This window comes from Globicephala melas, chromosome 19 (genome assembly GCF_963455315.2).
Source record: "Globicephala melas chromosome 19, mGloMel1.2, whole genome shotgun sequence".
NCBI classification, from domain to species: domain Eukaryota; kingdom Metazoa; phylum Chordata; class Mammalia; order Artiodactyla; family Delphinidae; genus Globicephala; species Globicephala melas.
Window position 1 is genome coordinate 51,384,930 of NC_083332.1, and position 26,947 is coordinate 51,411,876.

Here is a 26,947-nt window from a genome sequence, read left to right on the forward strand (position 1 = left end):
CCATGTCTATTTATCTATATCTGTATATTTGCATTTTCCATGTCACTATTCAACATTTGTTTTAAGATTAGAACAATCATAACACTCCATCACACACTTATACCACGTGTGTCTGTACAGCCACACAGTTTAAAACCCTGTAGGAATCTCTGGATTCCCTATGGCTGACTTATCTTGCTGAAATTACTTGGTAAAGCCTAGGAGCATCTGAATTTCCATTACTTTACTGGTGTACCTCGTTAATGGTATCACTTGATTTAGCATATCAGTGGTACCTTTTCGCCACAGATGAGAAATCGAAATGTTCAAGGCCATTTAATTGCAGATGTTTCAAGTTGGTTAGTGCAGCTGTATTGGTGAGTGATGCCGGAAGAGGGAGCCGTCAGTGAGAGGTTCCTCTTGCTCCTGATGAGAACTGATGATCCAATCTTAACTCACTAGACTTACGCTGATTCTATTTTTTTTTTCCACTGTGCTTCCCTCATGTGTTCATGTTTTAAATACTGATCTATAAAGGAATGTCAAAGTGCCACAGAAACATTATGCAATTCTGTATTAAAAATGTGTCTTCATTACTGACTTTAGACCATTAAAATTAACTAGAAAGAGCAAGAAACAAAATAACTCAGTATTTTCTCAAAGGTATAAGGTGATATAGATAAAATTCCAAACATAGAAATTCCAGGTAAAGATGATGGCTGGCTGGGGGCACTTCATTCATTCTTTTCCAACTTTTCTATGCAAAAAATGATAAAAATGCAGAGGGATAGGCAGTTGTAACACATATGCAGCTATGCTGCAGATGGACCAAGGATGCTTGGTGAACATCAGACCCTGGAAGACTTTCAACTTGCAAACTTTTGTTAGGCCCTGAGGCAGAATTGTAAAATTAGATAGGACAGTAGAGGGAAGTTTTTACCCACTCACCACTCCCATCATGTACCCATACTTCAAAGACATGGTCTATTGTTAACTCTAGAGAGGAAGATTGACCCTACTGTCAGGTAGCCAAATCCTGAGATTCCCCAACCCCTATTGCTACTGTCTTTTCTACATCCATTGGGAACCGCTGATTCCCATTTATATATCATAACAATATGGGGGACACTGCTGTGTCCTAGTTAAGAGCACTGTGCCTCTTGTTGCTCTGCAGACAGGCTGCATGAGCAGTGCCCTTTGTGGACAGCAAAGCCATGCTAGGTCAATGATCCCAAGACACCCAAAATGCAGCCAGGGCCCATGTCTACCCAACAAGCCCTCTTACTTAAAATACAAGAATTTTTCACTCTAACCTAAACATGGTAGATGGTATTGGTGACCAAGAGAACTCCACTCATCCAGGTCACTAGCGAAAACCACGTGTTCTTCAGGGACAACTACAGAGAAAATGAAAAGTAAAAACACCAATAAAAATTGCACAATGTATCAATATTTTGGATCAATAAGGAGAGCATTGTACTTTTGATGTACAAAGTGGAAGACACTTTGAACAATGATTCCCTCCAAGAAAGAAGGAAATTTGAAAAAAAATTATATAGTTCTAAAGACAATGTAGTAAGTAATCTCGGGACTCATACCCGAATACCATCAGGAGTTAGTGTGATGCTGTCAAGGGAGGAGACTGTTAGAATATAATACTTAAAAAAAATGCTGTCTTAACTCAGTTTGAGGCCCTGACTAGAAGCTGGTCTTGAGCAGCTGATTATGTCCAAACCCAACCCCTTCTTTTATTGCACTCACACCCTCTGTGGCCACTATGCATCAACCCTGATCATCCTGGAGCCAGGGCCAGACACCCGGACACAGCCCCTCTTCCCTGGAGCTCACAAAACTTAGCTTACCCCACCTCACTTGCCATACGTGAGCTGCCCTCTACGGCTTCAACTTGCCACCCTTTCTGTGGTGGCATTTCCCTCTATGGCCCTTCCTTGCAGTCTTCTCTTCTTTGAAACTGTAAGTAACACAGAGTTCTGCTTTTTATCTCTCAGAGTGTCACTGTATTGTATCTGCCATCAGAAGGGTTTTTAAATCTTATTAAAGCAGTTGTTAATACAGATGTGTCCCTTTAGGTCTCACAAAGATATGTGCCTTACCGTAATAGCAAAATTGGGCATCTCTTTCTATTAGTGCCTGACTCAACGTTTATAAAACAGGGCATGGATGTCAAGAATAATGCATGAATAAAAACTGTATATAAATTTATGGTAATCTCTATCTGAACTGTCAGAAGTTATTATCAGAGCCTCAAGGTGGATGGCAAAAGAATGGGGAAAAGAAAACATGTACTAATATTCTTACATGGTACGTTATGTAACAGATACTGCATTTTAATATATATTGAATAGTAGACAATTATGGATTCAAGAATGGGATAAACCCTATTTCATGTTTTTTACAGTGACTACATAATACTACACAGTCAGCAATGTCAGTATTACTTAAATAAATTCCTCAAATAAAGCACTATTATAGTAAACTGGAAGAATGAAACGTCTTAACAAGACATACAGTAGGTAATCATGTCTGTAATTTTCTGGTGTGCATTTGGATAAAACAAAACACAATAAATTCTGTTCTATCCATATTTCCTTGAATATACAACAGACTTCTGTTTTCACTTCTGAGTGCTCAGACACAATTTACCATGGCTCTCCTATCCACTGTCCTCTCACCCACCACCCCCCTTCCCAGATAGGATACAACTAGTGACGTGTTGGTAAACTGGCTGGGGTGGGAGTGGGTACTGATTTGCAGAGTTGGCCAATTTTCGTGGTTTAAATACTCCCACCATGGCCAATTGCAAAGATGGCTATCTTTAACAATCATCTTGCAAAATTGCTGAAAATGTAATGGTCTCTCACACGCTGTTGCAAGCCAGTTATCACTGGATAGAGCTCTCCATTATTTACTGTGTTATTATTCCCTGCACCTGCCTCACCATTAACACTTTTCATGTTGTGTTTCAAATATGCTTTTCAACGTCTTTTCCTCCCATAACACCGTAAACACGGTGAAGGCAGGAACTGTTCCTTGGCCGTCTTTGTATTTCCGGGCTTAATGCTGTACTTCTTGCTCTAAGGAGTCTAAACATGATCAGACATCAAAGGTAGTCTTCTAGTTCCACCATAGTGTGAAGGTAAATCAAGTTCTGGGCAAAGGGGTGTTAAGGCCAAATCATTACACAGTCATGCATGTGGGCAGTAAACATGCCAGTTCCAAGTGTTGACGTGGATGTCTGCCTGTCAAATTAAGTGGTTTAAACATTCAGTGAGTTTAACGTCATTCAGTTAACTCTCCCAGTGTCAGATGGTTGAAACGCCTAGAAATGAGCATAATTAACATAGGCTCCATCCATTTACATTACATTCTTGTTTCTTTATATTTTTCAAGCATTATGGAAAGTTTTGTATTTTGGAAATTTGACTTTTTTTTTTTTTTTTTGCGGTTCGCGGGCCTCTCGCTGTTGTGGCCTCTCCAGTTGCGGAGCACAGGCTCCGGACGCGCAGGCTCAGCGGCCGTGGCTCACGGGCCCAGCTGCTCCGCGGCATGTGGGATCTTCCCGGACCGGGGCACGAACACGTGTCCCCTGCATCGGTGGGTGGACTCTCAACCACTGTGCCACAAGGGAAGCCCCTTGACTTTCTTAAGTTCCATAGAGGAACAGTCTTACTGGGATTGATAGTTCACTAACAGATTTTTAACGAATTCTTTGCTCATTTCTCCTTTTTCTCTTTTCACAAAAGGAGCTGGTGGCTGGTCTCCACTTGTGTCAAACAAATACCAGTGGTTGCAGATTGACCTTGGAGAGAGAATGGAGATCACCGCTGTGGCCACCCAAGGGGGATATGGGAGCTCCAACTGGGTGACCAGCTACCTCCTAATGTTCAGTGACAGTGGCAGGAACTGGAAACAGTATCGACAAGAGGACAGTATCTGGGTATGTTTCTTCAACAGAATTCATAGCCTCTCAGAGAGAGTAGAGTCATCCCTACATGCTGTTTACGAATCTCTTAAACTAAGTTTAGAAACAGAATCTTCAGAATTACTTAGAAAACATTTTTCAAGAGAAAATGTATTACTATTCATTTTCTAATACATTTTATGGTTTAATTTATGAAAATACTAAAGGTAAACTTATTTCGCAGAGTCCTCAGAAATTGAAAAAAAAATCTCATTAGTGCACTAAATAGTGTGGAAGTTAAAGAAAGAAACTAAACCTATATAAAAACATTTTAAGTTTTGTTCAATAACATAGTAGTTTTGCATTGTCTTTAAGTTTGTTGAAAAGAATTTATTGCTTTTATTTCTTCTGATGACTGAGATTTATGAATTAATCTCTCTAGTATATGGAGGTTTTTATGTATAATATTTGGAATATTTATATATGTATTTTATATATACACACACATATATGATTTATATATAAACCATTCTCTAGTCTTTCAAGTATGTAAGATGCTGTGTTTTGTGGACAGGGCACAGCTCCTGTAAGGGAGACTGACAAGGAGGCCGTTTGTAATAAAGTGGGTGGTATTTGTAGTTGACTGATGGTATATAAACACCCAATGGAAGAGGGAAGCTAAAGGAAGTTTGCTTGGTGGTGATGAAAGGATTTCTTTTTTTAGTGTAGAAAAGTATTGGTTTGGATCTTATGTGGGCCAGGGACAACATACTGCAATCAAAGAACTGTGTTTTTTTTGGTTTTTAATTTTCCTCTGACTGAGCTGCTGGAACCAGAGAAAATGAGTAACTTAATGAAGCATCATTCTTGGCACACAGATAATTTGGAGGCCTATCTGGGCACATAATGGTAATTCTGTTTGATCAGTCAATGGCCTCTCTTTTGAAACTTCCTAGAAGTCCGTTATACATGATACAGTCGTTGAAGAAATGGACTGTGATTTACTCACCTTTGTATCTCTAAAGTACTTGGTGGTCATCCAGTGCATGTTTATTGATGTAAATTGAATTGAGAAGATGTAGCCCTGCTCGTTCTCAAGCAAGGACAACAGTCAGGCTGGAAGAAGTTTTCTATAAGCATTTTTAAGAAAACCTGCATTAAAATCCAAAGCAAGTTGAAGTTCTGTATAAGAGCGAGAAAAATTGGATATTATGGTTGAATTAGTTCCATGAAAACCATTCAAAGTAGGGATAAAATAAACAGTAATTATGAACCAATAGCAATGAAAGCTTAATGAGGTATTTATTTTAACTAGGTGTCTGGGTTATCTTTTACTCTTTTTTTCTCAATAAGCATTGGATTTTAAACTAGATAAATGGCGGCTAATTCGTGCTAATATTTAGCTGTGTTAAGTAAGATGTATGTTTTTGATATTTAAAAAAAATTTTTAATATTAACTATGACAATTAATTGTTTTTCGTGGTTCAAGCTTGAGGAAAGCGAAACCTAGATAGTGCTATTTGTCTTTTTCACTTACTTATTAAAGGTGAGGTGCTCAGGGTGCAATAGTGACGTGAATGATATCCTTAACTAGTCCAAACCAATCAATGTAAAGACAAACGGCATCGATCACAGTTACCTGGCTAGGTAACATTGTTTTTTAGACTGTGCCATCATTTGTTGGTTTACTCATTGTTTTCTCCTTTGGCATTTGAGCACCCTGGAAATAGAGGCTCTACCTTCCAACCTGTCATCCCAGTATCCCCAATCTTAACAGTACCTGGCATGTTGCCTGCAATTACTAAATGTTTGTTGAATGAATGAATGAATGAGGGAAAGAGTGAATGAACCAATAAATGAAATGCACTTTCTTGTAGGGTACTTTCATGATCGCACAACTAAAAGCGACCCCTTCCTCCACCCATCAACTCCTCCTTTTAGTACATTTATATGGTACCAGATTAATGTACTTTAGAGTTAGAAGGCTACATTTCTCTCTCCCCTATACATTTTGAACTTTTTCATGGGAAAAGGTTTATCTTTCTCATCTTTGCATTTCCAGCACTCAACACCCAGTGTGGCACATCACTTGTTGAGTAAATTAGTGAAAAAAAATCAATCAATCAATGAATAGATTTGAATACATTGATCTCCTAATCAGTGCCTAACTTTGTACGAAATTCTGTATTAAAAGAGCTCAAAGCGAGAGAGAGGCATGGACATATATACACTACCAAATGTAAAATAGATAGCTAGTGGGAAGCAGCCGCATAGCACAGGGAGATCAGCTCGATGCTTTGTGACCAGCTAGAGGGGTGGGATAGGGAGGGTGGGAGGGAGGAAGACGCAAGAGGGAGGGGATATGGGGATATATGTATATGTATAGCTGATTCACTTTGTTATAAAGCAGAAACTAACACACCATTGTAAAGCAATTATACTCCAATAAAGATGCTAATAAAAAAAGGGTTAATGTTGTTGAAAAGATAAAAAACATCAGAACAAACCAAAGAGTGAGTCAGAGGAGCGTGCAAATGTGTGGTACAGACTCCTAGGGCTGGAGATTGACAGAGTGTGGAGATCACTGTAGAAAGAATTTGTCAGAAAAAGCAGGGCTTACATGGGTCTTGGAAAAAGCATTAAAGCTTAGATTATGGAAGGATTAAGGAAGCAATTCCATGAAGCTGGAAAAGTGTGAACAAAAGAACGGACATTGGCATTATCCAGAGATATGGTTTCCCACGTAGTAACCAGTGAGACTGTGGTCGGAATGGACTATCAAGTTTGGTAAGGACCGGACTATAATTTTGAATATGGTAAAGAAAGTAGATGAATGTCAAGATCAGAATTGAGACTTGGTGCAGCTGGTGCCATGGCCACACATAAAACGGGTAAGGTTATGGTGTAGGTAAAACAGCCTCAAATCTTCAGACTTTGTTGATAAAGTAGACACACACTCTCTCTCTCTCTCTCTCTCTCTCTCTCTCTCTCTCTCTCTCTCTCTCTCTCTCTCTCTCTCTCTCATGCTACCTGTTCATCCCAGATAGGCTAATAGTTCTATTTCTACCCCACAGTTACTCAGGTCTCACTCTGAGGGAAGCTCCCTCTCTGTGAATCTGTAATTGCCAACGCAGGAAAAGTGAAACACAGCGAATTGTGCCCTGGCTCTTGACATTTTCACCTGGTATAACACAGATCACTTTAATTTGTTTTTTGGTTTTTATTTTTAGCCAAAGAACAATTTTTAATTGATGTTCATAGTAAAGAATTTAACCCTTTGTCACATTTTACAAATGTGTTTCCTGACTTTATTTTTTTTGCCCAGTTTTTCTAGATATTATGGGATGTATCCAGATTATATAAAACTTGCCAGTTTTCTTTCAGAGCTTCACAGTCTGCTCCAGATGATACAAATAAATCTGTGAAAGAGAGTTAGGAAACAGCTAAGGCATTATACGAGTATGTGATGGAAACAGGAAGAAAAGGCAGTTGTTACAAGTTTAGAGACAAATAAAATAAAACCCATCGATATGGATGGAAATGCTGCCGTGAGGATTCCTCATTCTTCCTTTATTTATTCCTCTTCAAGCACTAGAGAGAACAGTGATTTCTATATACCTGAAAGAATTACTCAAATGCCCTGCTGCTTTTCAAAAATAATCTTTAAAAAGAAAGGCAAAATGTTCTGTTATCTATGTGGCCATGCATATATTTAATAGAACTGTAAACTTGAGAGATATATGATATTTTTAGAAATTATTCTTTGGAATAAAATTTATAGTCCAGTGCTCACAAATGTAATTTATACAAAGTACTCTACTAGATAGCATATAAATATTTTACAAAAACTTAGAAATGCAAGCTACTGAAATTGTTCCTCTCAAAGTGAAGACAAAATAAATTCTCTCAACATCCATGATCAAAAGACTTTTCAGCCAGTTTACTGTAAATGATTGGAAAAGGAAATGTAAGGTATAATTTTCACTCATCTAAGAACAATTGCTGAAACTTCATGAAATGAACATCTTAGAAATTATTTTAAGCAAATCAACATGTGCAGGAACTTTACAGCCGAACTATACAAATTCTCTCTGATATATGCTCAAGCTTCTTTTACACTGCAGACTATAAGGGCAAGGAATGGGATGGTACTAATTTTATGAATTATTTAAGTAAATATGATTGTTATGCACGATAGTTTACTTTTTTTTAATGTGTCAGGTGCTTTCTTTTTTAACATCTTTATTGGAGTATACTTGGTTTACAATGGTGTGTTAGTTTCTGCTGTATAACAAAGTGAATCAGCTATACATATACATATATCCTCCCTCTGGATTTCAATTGTATCTGATTTTTCAAACAAAAAACCCATACTTTCATATTAGCATATTTCTAAAGTTAGTATAACTATTTTTTAATTAGAAGTGTTGAGTGTCATGGTTCTGGGTTTGGCTGGTGAAAGACAGGGAGCCCCTATGATAACTATAGTCAATTAGACATAAGCATCACCTGTCACAAAATATTCACAGCATTATTATCACTGTGAATGATTGAGTTGTCAACTCCATAAGCCAAACAGGGCAGAAGCACCACCTGCAAATATTTTAACATGTATTTATCTCCAGTCAAATAAATAGGTGACTGAGGGCATTTAATAGGAAACCCAAGGAGGCAGAAATACAAGTGGGAGGTGTGTGGTAAGACAGGTGGACTCCTCGCCTTGTGAGGTGCACCTTCCTAGACCTTTCCCTATGCTATTCTAGTATTCTAAGCCTTCAAAAGTCATGTGTGTTGATATAAAGTGTAACAGTGCTGATGCTGTGTATGTCAACATGTCAAGTCATCAAGCATAATACTTTGCAGTTCTTGGCTCAGTACTTGGGCAGATGCCTGGAGGGTGCCTTAAGCTGCTTCAGCCTTTCAACACTGCCTCTACTTGAGTGCCAAAAAGATGTTTTTATTGGAAGTCTATTTTATTAGCCTTTATCCACACGGAATCTCCTGTTTACATTTCTATTTAACTGTAAGTTCTCCACCCTTTTGAAAATGATGAACCTAGGAGTGCATGGTTAAAGGTGGCTGCATTGAGGTTTTTAATGTGACATCAATCATGAATCAGAACGGTTTGCTAGGCGCCTTCTCTATCAAGCAGCGTGGTTTATTTCACCTCCTCGCATCTGTGCTCATTCTGTAACATGTTATGTCAGTCCCTTCTCATAAACTTCTTGGGCACATGTATACTGGAACTTTACATCAATATGTAATATACAAAAATGTATATGAACTCCTATGAGTTGTGGAAACATATATACAGTGATGTAAGATAAATGGCAATGTTGCTTCACATTCTTCCAATTGATCTGTCCCTAGGCCAGCAAAATAAAAGTAATTAGAAGAGAGTGATTAGAGTTAGCAGGAGATTTGATTTGGTGCCCTCTTCAGAGTGCACAGTCACGTCCAGATGATTCTCAAGTCATCAACCAGAGGATGGCATGTTTGAAAAACACTTTACAACTTGTATCTCACATTCTACCGTGTGACAGTTCAGTGACCAAACATCACCCTCTTTTCTCCTTTCTTGCTGTGATGCAGTGTTGTAGATGTCTGCTTCTAACTTTTCTCATTCCCCACTCCATATATATGGAGATCCTCTCTCTGGGAAGCAATTTTGTCCTTTTGAAATGTTTCTTTTTTTTCGTTTTTACATCTTTATTGGAGTATAATTGCTTTACAGTTTTGTGTTTCTGCTGTATAGCAAAGTGAATCAACTGTATGCATACATATATCCCCTCCCTCTTGAGCCTCCCTCTCACCCTCCCTATCCCACCCTTCTAGGTGGTCATAAAGCACCCAGCTGATCTCCCTGTGCTATGCAGCTGCTTCCCACTAGCTATCTATTTTACATTTGGTAGTGTATATATGTCCATGCCACTCTCTCACTTCATCCCAGCTTACCCTTCCCCATCCCTGTGTCCTCAAGTTCATTCTCTACATCTGCATCTTTATTCCTGTGCTGCCGCAAGGTCAGCAGAACCATTTTTCTTTTAGAACCATATATATGTGTTAGCATACTGTATTTGTTTTTCTCTTTCTGACTTCACTCTATAGGACAAGCTCTATGTCCATCCACCTCACTACAAATAACTCAATTTCATTTCTTTTAATGGCTGAGTGATATGCCATTGTATATATGTGCCACATCTTCTTTATCCATTCATCTGTCGGTGGACACGTATGTTGCTTCCATGTCCTGGCTATTGTAAATAGTGCTGCAGTGAACATTGTGGTACATGTCTCTTTCTGAATTATGGTTTTCTTAGGATATATGCCCAGTAGTGGGATTGCTGGGTCATATGGTAATACTATTTTTAGTTTTTTAGGGAACCTCCATACTGTTCTCCATAGTGGCAGTATCAATTTACATTCCTACCAACAATGCAAGAGGGTTCCCTTTTCTCCACACCCTCTCCAGCATTTATTGTTTGTAGATTTTTTGATGATGGCCCTTCTGACAGGTGTGAGGTGATACCTTATTGTGGTTTGATTTGCATTTCTCTAATGATTAATGATTTTAAGCGTCCTTTCATGTGTTTGTTGGCAATCTGCTTATCTTCTTTGGAGAAATGTCTATTTAGGTCTTCTGCTCATTTTTGGATTGGGTTGTTTGTTTTTTTGATATTGAGCTGCATGAGCTGCTTGTAAATTTTGGAGATTAATCCTTTGTCAGTTGCTTCATTTGCAAATATTTTCTCCCATTCTGAGGGTTGTCTTTTCATCTTGTTTATGTTTTCCTTTGCTGTGCAAAAGCTTCAAAGTTTCATTAGGTCCGATTTGTTTATTTTTCTTTTTATTTCCATTACTCTAGAAGGTGGGTCAAAAAAGGTCTTGCTGTGATTTATGTCATAGAGTGTTCTGCCTGTGTTTTTCTCTAAGAGCTTTATAGTGTCTGGCCTTATATTTAGGTTTTTAATCCATTTTGAGTTTATTTTTGTGTATGGTGTTAGGGAGTGTTCTAATTTCATTCTTTTACATGTAGCTGTCCAGTTTTCCCAGCACCACTTATTGAAGAGGCTGTCTTTTCTCCATTGTACATTCTTGCCTCCTTTGTCAAAGATAAGGTGACCATATGTGTGTGGGTTTATCTCTGGGCTTTCTATCCTGTTCCATTGATCTATATTTCTGTTTTTGTGCCAGTACCATAATGTCTTGATTACTGTAGCTTTGTAGTATGGTCTGAAGTCAGGGAGCCTGATTCCTCCAGCTCTGTTTTTCTATCTCAAGATTGCTTTGACTATTCGGGGTCTCTTGTGCTTCCATACAAATTGTGAATTTTTTTGTTCTAGTTCTGTGAAAAATGCCTTTGGTAGTTTGATAGGGATTGCATTGAATCTGTAGATTGCTTTGTGTAGTGTAGTCATTTTCACAATGTTGATTCTTCCAACCCAAGAACGTGTTATATCTCTCCATGTGTTTGTATCATCTTTAATTTCTTTCATCAGCGCCTTATAGTTTTTTGCATACAGGTCTTTTGTCTCCTTAGGTAGGTTTATTCCTAGGTATTTTATTTTTGTTGCAATGATTAATGGGAGTGTTTCCTTAATTTCACTTTCAGATTTTTCATTGTTAGTGTACAGGAATGCAAGAGATTTCTCTGCATTAATTTTGTATCCTGCTACTTTACCAAATTCATTGATGAGCTCTAGTAGTTTTCTGGTGGCATCTTTAGGATTCTCTATGTATAATGTCATGTCATCTGCAAACAGTGACAGTTTTACTTCTTTGCTGATTTGGATTCCTTTTATTTCTTTTTCTTCTCTGACTGCCATGGCTAAAACTTCCAAAACTGTGTTGAATAATAGTGGTGAGAGTGGGCACCCTTGTCTTGTTCCTGATCTTAGAGGAAATGGTTTCAATTTTTCACCATTGAGAATGATGTTGGCTGTGGGTTTGTCATATACAGCCTTTATTATGTTGAGTTAGGTTCCCTCTATGCCCACTTTCTGAAGAGTTTTTATCATAAATGGGTGCTGAATTTTGTCAAAAACTTTTTTGCATCTATTGAGATGATCATTTGGTTTTTATCCTTCAGTTTGTTAATATGGTGTATCACATTGATTGATCTGTGTATATTGAAGAATCCTTGCATTCCTGGGATAAACCCCACTTGATCATGGTGTATGATCCTTTTAATGTGCTGTTGGATTCTGTTTGCTAGTATTTTGTTGAGGATTTTTGCATCTATGTTCATCAGTGATACTTGCCTGTAGTTTTCTTTTTTTGTGACATCTTTGTCTGGTTTTGGTATCAGGGTGATGGTGGCCTCATAGAATGAGTTTAGGAGTGTTCCTCCCTCTGCTGTATTTTGGAAGAGTTTGAGAAGTATAGGTTTTAACTCTTTGCTGAATGTTTGATAGAATTCACCTGTGAAGCCATCTGGTCCTGGGCTTTTGTTTGTTGGAAGATTTTTAATTACAGTTTCAATTTCAGTGCTTGTGATTGGTCTGTTCATATTTCCTATTTCTTCCTGGTTTAGTCTTGGAAGGTTGTACTTTTCTAACAATTTGTCCATTTCTTCCAGGTTGTCTATTTTATTGGCATATAGCTGCTTGTAGTAGTCTCTCATGATCCTTTTATTTCTGCAGTGTCAGTTGTTACTTCTCCTTTTTCATTTCTAATTCTGTTGATTTGAGTCTTCTCCCTTTTTTTCCTGATGAGTCTGGCTAATGGTTTATCAATTTTGTTTATCTTCTCAAAGCACCAGCTTTTAGTTTTATTGATCTTAGCTACTGTTTCCTCCATTTATTTTTCATTTTTTTCTGATCTGATCTTTATGATTCTTTCCTTCTGCTAACTTTTTGTTGTTGTTCTTCTTCTTCTTTCTCTGATTGCTTTAGGTGTAAGTTTATGTTGTTTATTTGAGATTTTTTTTGTTTCTTGAGGTAGGATTGTATTGCTATAAACTTCCCTCTTAAAATTGCTTTTGCTGCATCCCTTAAGTTTTGGGTTGTCATGTGTTCACTGTCATTTGTTTCTAGGTATTTTTTGATTTCCTCTTTGATTTCTTCAGTGATCTCTTGGTTATTTAGTAGTATATTGTTTAGCCTCCATGTGTTTGTACTTTTTACCTGTACTGTTTAGCCTCCATGTGTTTTTATTTTTTCCTGTAATTGATATCTAGTCTCATAACATTGTGGTCAGAAAAGATACTTGATACGATTTCAATTTTCTTCAATTTACCAAGGCTTGATTTGTGACCCAGGATATGATCTATCCTGGAGAATGTTCCATGTGCACTTGAAAAGAAAGTGTATTCTGTTATTTTTGGCTGGAATATCCTATAAATATCAATTATTCTTGAAATGTTTCTTTATTGCTCTTCAAGACTCAATCAGTTAGGTCTTCTAAAAGACTTATGCATGAGTGTCTCTTTCCTGTTTTACATTTTTAATTTTCAAACTTATCAAACATAATTCAGTCAGATCAGAGGCTAGAAAAATATATAAAGCTAGAAAGGAGGTGTGATTTGGCATTGATACAATAATTCCTTAAAAATCTAAGTGAATCATCTTACTATTTTTAAAAAGATAATTAAATAAATTATGTGCCTAACAATAAATTAATTTTTAAAACCAGTAATTTATCTTCCTACATATAAATAACTAGGTAGACAATATAAAAGAAATACATAGTCCACTTATAAAAGAGCCAAAAATTAATAAATATCAAGGAAAAAGCTTAAAGGAATTATAAGAGATATATGAAAATAATATTTAGAATATTACTAAAGGTCATAAAAGAAGATGAATAAATGTGAGGACATATCTATTTGAAATAGAAAACAATATTATGAAGCTATTCATTCTACCTAAAATAACTCAAAAAAGTGAAATCAGGGGCTTCCCTGGTGGTGCAGTGGTTGAGAGTCCGCCTGCCGATGCAGGGGACACGGGTTCGTGCCCCGGTCTGGGAAGATCCCACATGCCGCGGAGCGGCTGGGCCCATGAGCCATGGCCGCTGAGCCTGCGGGTCCGGAGCCTGTGCTCCGCAACGGGAGAGGCCACAACAGTGAGAGAGGCCCGTGTAATGCAAAAATAAAAAAGAAAAGTGAAATCATTCTGAATTTCATATATAAATAGTGAATATGAGAAAATAGCTGTTAGCAAAAATAACAGTAGTAAGGAGAATCTACGTATTAGGAAAATTTTACAAATCTGTGTTAATTAAAACATGTTTATACTTGCACATTAAAACATAGTGGAAGAACAAAATAGAACATCCATTAGCAAATCCAAATACATTTAGGGATTTTCCTATGATAGAGCAATGAAAATATGTGAGGGAATGTAAATTAGTCAATATGGAACTTGGTAAGCTATAGCTTCTAGAAAAATAAATAATAACATTTTTATATCAAAATAGATACTTGATTATACTTGAATATTTAAAAACAATACAGACACACAAACAAAAGTATTAAAAGAACTCTCAGGACAATGTATAGATACACATATAATATTGGAAGCGTGTGTCTTTCTAAGCAAGAGAGCCAAACCCAGATGCCACAGGGGAAAAGGTGAAAAATTGGATAATATTTTCAAAGCTTCATGAAAAAAAAAGAGTATAAACAACATTAAAAGAAAAAGTATAAATTTTTGGAAAATATTTCTAGCCTAAATGATGGCAATGCCCAATTTGATTATTAGCAGCAGTGGTCTTGGGTTAAGATTGATGTTCAGACTGCCTATGATTGAATAGACTTCATTCACCTACAAGTATACTTAGGCTTCAAAAAGGATCAAGGACAAGCAACAGCATAATGGGTGCTCAGTTATGCTGAACAGGTTCTAAGTATCCCAACAACTTGAACTGGGATAAACATGGTCACAATGGAGGAGATTGAGTGGGTGGGACTACCACAGACCAGGACAGCCATCAGCTCCAGGGGCACTTCAGCTCTTATACCTTGCTAATGATGTAACTCCTCAGAGATATGTGTCCGCCCCATTCTCTGGTGCATCTGCCTCTCATCATTCCCAGGTTACTCACTGATTACAAGTTATGCCTGTGGTTCCCAAATTTTACTGCCCATTTGAATTCTGATGCCCAGGCAGCATTCATGCCAATTAAATAATATATGGGGGCGGGAACCCAGGTATTGGGATTTAAAAAGCAGTATCCTGTTTTTCCAGTTTGCTGCAAAGTATGGGAACCATCAGATTACTCAGTAAGCAAACTGGACAATCAAGTACATACTCTTAGTTTAATACAAAACATGATCAGCAGGATGCTGATTCATCTTAGATCCAGCGTACTCCTATACATTTCCTGAGTATGTGTTGCAAGAAGGATTTGGCTAAAGATCAAGGCTAGGTTAAAAAAAAAGCTGGGGTTGGGGAAGGAAGGACTGGGATTGTGGGATTAGCAAATATAAACTATTATATATATAGGATGGGTAAACAGCAAGGTCCTACTGTATAGCACAGGGAACTATATTCAGTATCCTGTGATAAACCATAATGGAAAAGAATATGAGAAAAAGAATGTATGTGTATAACTGAGTCACTTTGCTGTACAGCAGAGACTGGGTCAATTAAAAAAAAAACTCAATAAAAAAAAAATAAAAAAAAACAAGCTATAAGCCAGATGTTAACTCTGTCCTTCTAATGGGAAAGATCCAATTTCCTTAATATTTAAGGCTATGCTGTCCAGTATGGTAGCCACTAGCTATATAGGGCTATTTAAATTTAAATTAATTAAAATGAAATAAATTAAAAATTTTCAGTCATACTAGCCACATTTTAAGTGCTCAGTAGCTATATTAAGCCAGTGGTTACTATATTAGACAGTGCAAATAGAAAACATATCAATCATCACTGAAAAATTCTATTAGCACAGGTACAAAACATTCTTTAAAATTAGTAACAAAAAGCAAAGCTTTAGGGGACTTCCCTGGTGGTGCAGTGGTTAAGAATCTGCCTGCCAATGCAGGGGACATGGGTTTAAGCCCTGGTCTGGGAAGATCCCACATGCCGCGGAGTACCTAAGCCTGTGCGCTGCAACTACTGAGCCTGCGCTCTAGAGCCCATGAGCCACAACTACTGAGTCTGTGTGCCACAACTACCGAAGCCTGCGTGCCTAGAGTCCATGCTCCACAACAAGAGAAGCCACTGCAATGAAGCCCGCGCGCTGCAACAAAGAGTAGTACCCGCTCGCCGCAACTAGGGGAAGCCTGCGTGCAGCAATGAAGACCCAACACAGCCAAAAATAGATAAATAAATAAATTAGCTAATTTAAAAAAAACAAAAAAAACAAGGCTTTATTTTTTTTAAAAAGTAGGCAGAATACAAACAGGTAGTTCATAGAAAGGAAAACATGATATATAAATATGTAAAAGTGTCTTCAACCTAATTTAATATTGAAGAAATGCAACACTTCCTAAAAGAGTGAAAGAAATGGGAATTTTGGAACTACAGTGTTATTTAAGACATTATTTTCCAAATTGTGGTATATAACAAAATGATATCTTCTTTAATTTTAATAGTTATGCATTTACTGTAATGACTTTTCTTAAAATTTTTTAAATTGTTACATCAAGTCCATGGTATATTATGGATACTACTGTTTAACACAAGAATAAACTAAAAGTGAATTTTTAAAAGAAGCATTTTAAAAACAAGAAGAATGAATACTTATTAAATACTTAGTATATGCCAGGCACTATTCCACTATTCTACATGCACTATATATTGATTTATACTAATATATATATATATATTCAATTAACTTTCACAATCCAGTGACTTAGGTACTATGATAACGCCTATAGCGTGTGCAAGAAAACTGAGGGATGATGAGATTATTTTCCCAAGGCCACACACCTGGATGGGGCAAGATTTTGACCCCCAGTAATCTGGTTTAAGTATCCTCTATGCTATATGTTCAAGTATCATGTGTGTGAAATCAACATTTGGAAGGAGAACTCAACTGATTAAAAGCATGAGAAACATTGCCCTGAGGCATGGGGAAAGAGACACTCCCATACTCTCTTGATGGGAGAATAAATAGATACAGACTCTTTAGAAGGTAATGAAGGTAATGAATGTTTTAGTGTGTTGAAGGAACACTCTAAAGGGCTCCTCCCTTCCCCTCACCTGTCAGGCTCTCTCTGGTGCCCAGCAGGAAGCTTGCTAACACGGGGGCCTGGGACTCTCAGCCTCTGTCACTCAGCGCCCCCTGTGTCTCCATCAAAACAATGTTGGCTAATGCTTTAAATCTATCCAAATATATCATCTACACCAAAACCCAACTCAAACCAGGGATTTATCCCGCAAGTTCACTTGCCCTGTGCAGAAGAAAAGGATGCAAGAATCTTTGTTGCAACATTGTCCATAGTAGTAAAGTAATATCAATCCAATCCACCGGGAATAGGTCACTTGCTTAAGTAAATTATACTACCTCTGCACAGTGGAATACTGTATGGCCATCAGAGACAGATGATGTAAAAATACACTGGCCATTTCTGGTGTGAATTCCAAAACCAATGTAAAATTTTGAATTGAAGTGTCATTTGATACTAAAGAATAAATCTTAAGGAGTGAAGAGAAAGAGATGGGGACAATGGGTGGAATATATATTTATTAAAAACACAGGTAAAGATTGGATTTATATGAGGTTTCAAAAGGGATAATCTGGGAGTGGAAGAAACAAAGGATAACAGAGAGGAATGGATAGGAAATGATCCAATTATTGAATTTTTAAGAAAAACAGATGATGGATATTTCCCACTTATATGACATTATGTTGTAACATTTATTGATAGTATCGAGCCTATGGGAGTTATCAATATATAGCATCATATATTATTTTAATATTTCTTTTAGTAGTTTAAATATACATTTATATTTATATAATGGTTGGGTGGCACTTATATGTGCAGCATGTCATCTAAACTTTGATCATAGAATAGAAAACCACCATAGTTCTGATACTAAATTGGTTTGTGAGTCAGTACTCAGTCAGAAAATCAGAAATTACTCCAGGCATCTGAAACTGCAAAGTCATTCTGGGAAATTGGTTACAGGTGATGGAAAAGCAGATCAAAGCAAATCACGTGTGAGGTGGTGAGCAGCTCAGAGCCTAGCAACAGCAAGCAGATGCTATAACTCTAAGAGTGGAGGGACAGTGAGAAGGTTGTGTTTGCAGAGCTTGTGGCTGACATTGGCCAGATAGTGCTAGAATCGTGGCGAGGCTGCCCAATAGAGGATTCTGGAAGCAGGGCGGGTCCATGGGGGGAGCAGGAGCCTTGTAAGAGGCTCAGCTGCTACCAAGAAGCTGCCTGCGGCAGAGCAAGAGCAGAGAGGAATATCCTGGCTCCTCCCTTCCCCTCACCTGTCAGGCTGTCTCTGGTGCCCAGCAGGAAGCTTGCTAACACAGGGGCCTGGGACTCTCAGCCTCTGTCACTCAGCACCCCCTGTGTCTCAGAACAGAGCAGGGAGACAGTGATTCATGGTTCTAAGTGAAACAAGCACACGACCAGCACAGCCCTAAGAAGGTGTATTCCCAAGGACAACTCACCTCTATGAACTTCTTACAGACTGAGGTATTGATACTTACCGAGTCATCACTCATTCCTTTCAGTAGTAAAATTGCATGCTTCTCCATCAACCCATAAAGTCCATCAATAATACCTTGATACTGAAGGAATTGAGATTTAAGATAGTAAGTTCCTACCTAAGTTCATGTTAACTAGAGCCAGATTTATAAAGTTTTTACATTTAGCTCTTTTTCCTCCCAATATCAATGAATATACAAAGCTAGGAAAGAACAGTATTTCAAAATATACTGAAGGAAAGGAATTCATGGTGTAGATTAAATCATTGGTTTAGTGTCATTTTTTACGCATCATCTACTCTAAGGCAGGAGGACAAAAATAATAAATTATGAATCAGTCCTTTGTTGTTTATCAAAATATGTATTGTAGTTCAGGGCATAATTTTGCTTTTTATGTGGGAAAGGTAGCATTGCTCTATTTCTCATCAGGCATTTTGCAGATGAGTCCAGGGCTCACTGCAGAGGACCAGGTACAAGAGTGTGTCTGGATTAATACACATTTGTTTTTGCCTCTGGGATGGGGCTGTTACACGCATTTGCTGTATGAAAACAGCACGCTGCTGTCTTACTGAAATGTTTCTGCTTGGCTGGCAGACATGATGGCCCCACCCAGCTCCAGATCTGGCACATTTCACTGGCTGCTTCCTCATGTCCCACAGCTCCAATTTCAGACACTTAATTGCCGCTCTTGGGACATTCACCAAGGTTTCTTGTATTTTCACACCTCTCTTCTGGGTCATGCTCTTCATTTATCTGAGGCATGCTTCATCCCTTCCAACTTAGGGCCTTTCAGTCACTTACTTTGTAGTCCAGCCTGCCCCATCACTTCTCCAGTGGTCACCAACTCATCTCTAGAGTCTTACTTCCAATGACGTCCTCCATAGTGTTATTTCCAAGAAGCGCTTCTGGAGTACTTTGCGTGGTTTGTATAACCTTCATCAACTGAATTTCAAACTCATTCATATATTTTTCATTCTCCTTCACTATACTTACATGTTTTCCTTTGTTCCAAATTTTATGCTTGACAGAAATACCCAAGTGCTACCGGCTAAAATGCATGCTATGTGTACTGAATTCCTAGGAGGTAGGAGATATTCCAAGGAGATAGTAAGCATGACTGGAGATAGGACCACGATACTTTTTTGCTAATGTGGTTTAGAATAGATGTTAATAAAAACGTAATAGTAAAAGGAAACACTTTTGTGATTACTTACTTCAAATCCAAAATACAGTAAACTGGTGATGTGTCTACCAGTTTACAATACAGAGGTCTGTGTGTGTACTGAGATGAGGGTATCCATCTGATATTTCGTATAAGTATATAAAAGAAGAACTCCTAGCCATAAGAACCAGGACTTGAACCGTTTGGTTTTTTCCATCCATATTCCCAATTGCCTTTAGGAGTCCTGCCTCTGAGTTGGTATTGTCTAAGACTTTCTCTTTGTATTGTTATCTACATCTTACTCCTTTCAGAAATGTTCATAAAGAATAATCCTTGATTTAGAAGAGCCGTGCTTTAGAAAAGGGTTAGGGCATTTGTCCAGAAGTAGCCATGAGGATAAAAGGAGGAAAACAGGAAGCACAAATACTAGGAAATTTTCTGCAGAGCTGTGTCTGTAAATCAGAGACATGCAGTTCAAAAGAAATCATATTTGATTGGTATCCTGCAAATGAAAATTTTATCTGGCTTTGAACCCCTATATTCCCTTCTGTGCTTCTTATTGTTATTATTAATCTCTCCTACTGAAAGGTTGTCTTCCTTTTGGAGCCTTGAACGTTTTAAGTGCTCAGTAATAGGGTTCTTTTTCAATGAGAGAGAGAGAAGAGAAAAATTGCTGGAGCAGTGAAAAGAGAGATCCTCAGGGAGCAATGGCTTTATTACAATATGTCAGAGTCATCATGAGCTGGGGGTGAGTGGGGAATATAAGTTTCAGGAAAAAAAACTTGTATTTATTTTAGCAAGTTTGTGGAAAAGTTGCAGAAAATTGTCCCAAGAGCTACAAAGCTATTATCGTAATGGCAGTTCCATTTTTTGCACTCTGAAATTTAAAGGTAAAAAAACCTTTTTCCAGTATGTCACTTTGGAAATAGATTTTTGATCCTTAGATTAGAATAAATACATGAATTAATTAAGCTCACAGTGATATTTATGCTTTCTTTAAAAATTTGCATGTCAAAGATGACAAGTAAATACAAAAACGGCTCTAAATTAGAAAGAAATTTGTCTGTTCAATCTCTCTCTCTCTCTTTTTTTTTTTTTTTCCCATAAAATCAAACTCTTTGGATACATGGCCACACAAACATTGAATTTCCATATGGGCTCCTCTCACATTTTTGGTTTGTACTTTTAACTTCTTAGCCTTTGAGCATTTAATTCGTGTGAGCTGTATACACTTGACTATAGCACAATTTTTTAAAAGATGTTTTCACAAGGAACTACATTTTGTGTGATTACAACAGGTCTATATATTTGTGAAATATATTCCTTCTGTTTACTTCTATTTACAGTCTGCTTAGAACATTGCATAGGGTTTTTTGTACTGGAGTCCTCTGTGACATGGGCATCTATACAACTTTTCACATTGGACCACACCATAGAACCTGGCTGTCTCCTGCCTTTACTCCCTGGAAAGTCCCTGTGAATTATCTCTCCTCTCCTCTCCTCCACTGAAACTCACCATCCCCAGGCTCTGGATTGGAAACAGAATAAATATGACTGGATCTGATAATCTGGGGCAACAGTAGCAAACGCCATCAGCACACTGTCTCAATTTCTGTACCCATGCTTAGGTTGGCTTTCTGGAAACCATAGTTCTATTTCTCTAGTCTGATCCCAGAGTGACTTCAATAGTCGGGATGTCAAATCAGGTCCAGTTCAAAGTACCAGAGCTATAGCATGCAAAAGAAGGAAGAGATGGCAGGCTATGGAGGGCAGTTGAAAAAGTCATCTCTGTTACCAGATTGCATGCCTTCAGATACAGGCACCATCTCTTTCAAGCTGTGTGATTTTGGACAAGTTGCTTTTACCTCGTCTGCAAATTGGGCATAGGAATAATACACGCCTTAAAGAATTTGTGTGAGGGAGGAAGGAAGAGAGAGGAAGAGAGGGAGGGAGGGAGGAAGGGACCTTTGCAGAATTAAATGCAAAAAAAAAAAATTAAAAACTCATGCCAAAGGTTTTTTAAAAAATATAAACACCTTTATGAACTTGGCAAAGAATCAGGTGAAGAATAGTATAGATTTTCGATCTGCTGACAATGGCGCCATTCTAAAGAGTTCAGTAGTCAGCATTTTAGTACTCAGCACACAACTACATAAGGACTAGAAGGGCTGAAATCTTCAGCGGCAGCTTTGGAATTTTGTGTCTTTCCCTAGAGGCAAAAATGAAATACCTGCTTAACTGCAAAAGATTAAGTATCTAAGACTTTAAAAAATAAATAAAAGTACCATGTGATTAAAAAAAAATCATGCAAAATTAGCAATAGATCTGAGGTTATCAGCAATTCATCTATGAGGTGAAAGTAAATGCCTGACCGAATGCAGTGGTTTTTTGGAAGGGAACCATGGTAAGAACGAGGGGAGAGGAAATGGCAAATACTATTCCCAGTAGTTTGGCTGTGTGGAGAAAGGAAGTGGAATGATGGTAAAGAGACAGGATAAGTGATGCAGAGACAAGTAGAGGACTTGTTAGTGGAGAGACTTGAGCTTGGTGAGAACTTGAGTGGGAGCCCATGGAGGTCCAGAGGTTGAACGTGAACGGGTGATTCCAGAGGTAGTGAGTGGAGCAAGGGGATCCAGATCCCAGCTGGTTTTGAAGAGAGACATATCTTTATACAAGAGGAAGAAAAAAATAAAGATGGATTTGAACTTCAGTCCATAGAAGGTCTCTCAAGGGGCAGAAAGTTCCTGTGTTTACTGAGAACAAAGAGAAGTGAGAATGGTGCCGACTAGGAAAAGAATCTCGATGTTGCACTGAGAGCCCAGTGCAGGCTGGAGACCACACACAGGGCGCCTGTGTGCACTGTTGTTTGGTTTTCTCCAGCTGTGGGCAGCTGGCCATGTGCAGGAGCAGAGGGTGTAGTTTCTTAGTCTGACCTGGTGTTGGAATCTATGGGAATACTGTGATGGGAGGACTTGTCTAGAACAAGGACACATTTGGGCTGGCAAGAGCATAGAAGAAAGAAAGCGTCATAGAGTTAGCACCATGTAGGGGAGGAAGTGAAGTCGGGGGCAGGGGTGCTGATGGAAGACTGTGTTAGGCAGGGTTCTCCAGAGAAATGGAACCAGTAAGATGTTGAACAATAGATTTATTTTAAGGAATTGGGTGATGTGATTGTGGAGGTTTGGCGAATCCAAAATCTGCAAGGTAGGCTGGCAGGCTGGAGACACATAGGAGAGTTACAGTTCGAGTCTTAAGCAATGTGCTAGCAGAATTCCCTTCTTCTAGGAAGGTCAGTCTTTTTTCTCCGAAGGCCTTCAACTGATGGGATGAGGCCTACCCACGTTAGGGAGCGTAACCTGCTTTATTAGAAACTCTACTGCTTTAAATGTTAATCTCATCTTAAAAATACCTTCATAGAAACATCTAGAAAAATATTTGACCAAATGTCTGGGTACTGTGACCTAGTTGAGTTGACATGAAAAATTAGCTGTCACAGAGATGGAAGGTGTCAAAGGTACGGTGGAGTTTTTGAGGCTGAAAAGTAAATAAGAGTTGGGGCTTCCCTGGTGGCGCAGTGGTGGGGAGTCCGCCTGCCGATACAGGGGACGCGGGTTCGTGCCCCGGTCTGGGAAGATCCCACATGCCGCGGAGCGGCTGGGCCCGTGAGCCATGGCCACTGGGCCTGCGCGTCTGGAGCCTGTGCTCCGCAACGGGAGAGGCCACAACAGTGAGAGGCCCGCGTACCGCAAAAAAATAAAAAAAAAAAAAAAGTAAATAAGAATGGAATTGAGAGAGCTAGAAAGTCCAGTTGTCTGGGATCAAAGAGTAGAATTATAAGCACTTACAATTTCAAAGATGGCGCAATCACAGGAAATGATTAAGGAAAAAGGAGCACGTGAAGGTCATTTAAGTCCAGGATGTTTTATAGGTCATCCAAAGGGTATTGAAGCAGAGAGTTGCTGAGAAGTTTGCAATGAGGATGAGGAAATGACCTTTAATTTGGGAGAGGACCCAAGCTGAGAGGGCCAGAATTGGCTGTAACCAGCTGATATTCATAAAGGAGGAGAAATGAGTTTTCTTTTTTTTCCTTTTGCTGGCTTATTTTTCATGAGGAAGAAAGAAAAATCATATGGAATTGACAGAAGATCTATAAAAAAAACTTACTGACTCCATAGACGTGTAGCATTTGGGAAAAGTGAGCAAAATTCACTTTTGGTTCCAAAGTGCTAATTTGGATTTCACGGGATATGCTAATCTCTTTTGGAAGCTCCCTCACAGACACACCCAGAGATAATGTTTTACCAGTTATCTGGGCATCCCTTAGCCCAGTTAACACATGAAATTAGTCATCACAGATGCCTTTCACTCTGCATCATTCCTCAGCTATTATAGAATCTAATTAAATCAGCCCTACTTTTTGGTTCTTAACAAATCATTCCAATTCACAGAAAGACATGGGAAATAGGAGAAAAGAATGCAAAGGGCTCATGAGTTTTGGAAGTGACTATGGAAGGCATCCTAGGGGAAGTTCACATACCCAGAAAAAGAATGAAATTAACAGAAACTCTTACCACAATCTAGGGGTTAGATAGTTTTCCTTTCCTATTTCTCATTCTATGTATAAGTTTCTTTTCCATTAAAAATTTAATTTGTGAAATTTATTTTATCATTTAAACTTTCTTTGGAGTTTAGAGTTGGCGTTGGTTTTACTTTCTGTCTTTCTCCATTTCTGATTTTAGCTGAGTCAATTCCAAAATATGACACTCTTCCACTTACTGATTTTGTCTTATTATTGCCATCCTACCTTGTACATGGCAGCCAGAGGTCACACCCTCATTACTCAGATTATCATTCGCGTGAGATGCATCTATTAATCACAGCTTTCCTCCCAATAGAACTGTAGATTAACCAAGCTGTGACATTATCTTTTGAGTGCCTTCTGATATTCTACTTCTAATTTAGTAGTTACGTGCACACACCTCAGTTTCAATCACTACTGACTGATCTTAGCTGGTTCTGACCAGGACAGTGGTCCTCATCTTTTCTCTAAATTGATTCATGGTTGTGGCATATTCTGGCTTCCTGTACCGTACTTGGGCTAATGATATGTGAAGGATTTCTCTATGCTTAAGTTCAGATTTGAAAAGATATGCTTAATATCTATAAAATGGTGTACGTCTTGACGACCTCGGGGTATGAAGTCCTTGGTTGTGAGTGTATTTGTCTGTCTAGTTTAATGACATTTGCTCAAATGCTTGATGTCCCAAGTCAGAATTTCATAGTGAAAGTTCTACATATTTTTTGAGGAAAATACCAACTAAAGCTCAGGTTTACTGCAGTTTTGCAAGACATTAGGTCCATTATTTTCTGCTGGAAAATGTGCTCAAAATGGCCCTATATACTTAGGACTAGATCACATACACTATTATTTATTTTAATTTAAATAAGATATTATATCTAAAGGGTTTGTGGCATCCAAAATGAAATCAGTGGGGTTGAGGATGGTGACAGATTGCTGAGGGAATCAAACCATTTCTGGCATGGGCAGACAGAACTAGGAATTACATATTCTGAAAAACTACGTGCCTCTCTGTATCACGTAATTGGTCTCGGTCTCACTGATGAAAATGACGTTAGAAACTAAGTTCCTTCAGATTGCAAGATTACTTTGAAATTAGTGTTGCTATACTTTAAAGGGAAATGATCGGTACATTTTGTAGTCTGTATTTTTTATGCTTTTCCCCTTTTTTAAAATGCAAACAATTATGTGAATAGACTCAAGCAAAGTGTAACAATAAGAGGACTAAGAGATGAGTTTGAAACTGAATGTGATTAGGGGAACTTTTTTTTTTTCTTAAAAACTTTCATCAGTTGCTTGTTATTAGAAATACTGCTTCTATATAGCTGAAGGGCTGTGTTCTTATGACTAGACAATGCTTGGAACAGAACAATGTGTACTTGAATCATCCATAAATATGTAAAAGTCCCGATGATACAGCAGTTACCAAGGATAGAGCCAGTGTGTGCTCAGGAAGTCATATATATAGGATGCTTCTTCCATACCACAAGCATCAATATGTGCACCTTAGAATGCCCAGAAAAAGTTATGATGCATCGTGAACTCGCAGTTACTTTCTTTTCAGTTAGATATCTGCCGCTGTAATTATTACCATATTATTACTGACTATCCCTGGACCTTCTCTCCTGTTATTCTCCTTTGCGATTGTGCTTTGCAACTTTCCCAAGTTTTCTCTGTACCTTATAACTACTTTACTTGATTGCCTATTATCATTTATCCACAATTACTTTTTCCGAAAACTTTCTCAGGAATTTATAGATACTTTCACATTATCGTCCCCAAAACACATTTCACTGGATGGGCTAATCTTTAAAATCTAACAATTTTAATGAAGGCACCTCTTTTTTTTAAAAAAAAAAGTTGACATTCTCCAAAACTCTGTGCCTCCTGGAGACATTAAGATAGAGGCCACTCGTGTGTTTGGAGTGAGTCCCCAAAGCTGACACATGAGTCAAGACACAGTAGCTTCCTTGTCCCCCACCCCCCAGTCTTCTCTCAGCAAAGACTCTGACAGATGCACAGCTGTCTCCATGCGAACTCGTGGTAATAATTCTGATGTCATGCTAGTGAAAAGAGGATGCAGGTGGACAGTGACACTTGAGGAATTAGGCTGGAAAAGGCTCCAAATTTTACTGTAGGTTGGCCTGGACTCTACTTACCCTTCCTTCATGGGATCATCACTTCTCATCTGGCTAACCCTTCAAGGGTGAAGACCATTTAAAAAGATTAATACATATCTTACCTCTACCTCTCACATTTGTTCAGTTACCTTGACAAAGACACGGTGAGGAAAATGGGTAGGGTATACTACCATTTATTTAAATAAAGGGAATGGAAATATACACATGTATTTACATATTTGCTCATATTTTTTAAATAAACGGGAGGATAAGCAAGACCAATTAAAAAAATGTTACCTCTGTGATAACCTATAGGGGGAAGGATGGAATGGGGATAGGTGCTAGACTTTTCTGGACGTGCCTTGTTTTTTAGATTTAACCGTAAAGCAATATACACAATTTAATAATTGTATACCAGTATTAAATAAAAATTTGGAAGCTATTTCTAAAGATCAACAGTATCATGAAACAAACCTGTATGTTCAGTTAAAGGCCCACACACAGAAAGGAATTATTTTAAGTGACTTAAAAACACAGCAGTTGTGTATTTTTATTTTTTAGAACCCGTTGACAAA

General features: G+C 38.1%; 1 protein-coding gene across 4 annotated transcripts in view; it reads left to right on the plus strand.

Annotated features, from left to right (window-relative positions):
- The window catches only part of CNTNAP4 (contactin associated protein family member 4), a 264,163-nt gene that overhangs the window by 74,191 nt on the left and 163,025 nt on the right, over positions 1 to 26,947 (plus strand). For all 4 annotated transcript variants that reach the window (XR_009559901.1, XM_030863289.2, XM_060288512.1 and 1 more), the window contains one exon: positions 3,744 to 3,937. Coding sequence is in view for 3 of the 4 variants with exons in the window: in XM_030863289.2 (XP_030719149.2) it covers positions 3,744 to 3,937 (194 nt within the window). In the remaining variant the exon portion in view is untranslated. The remainder of the gene's footprint in view (positions 1 to 3,743; positions 3,938 to 26,947) is intronic.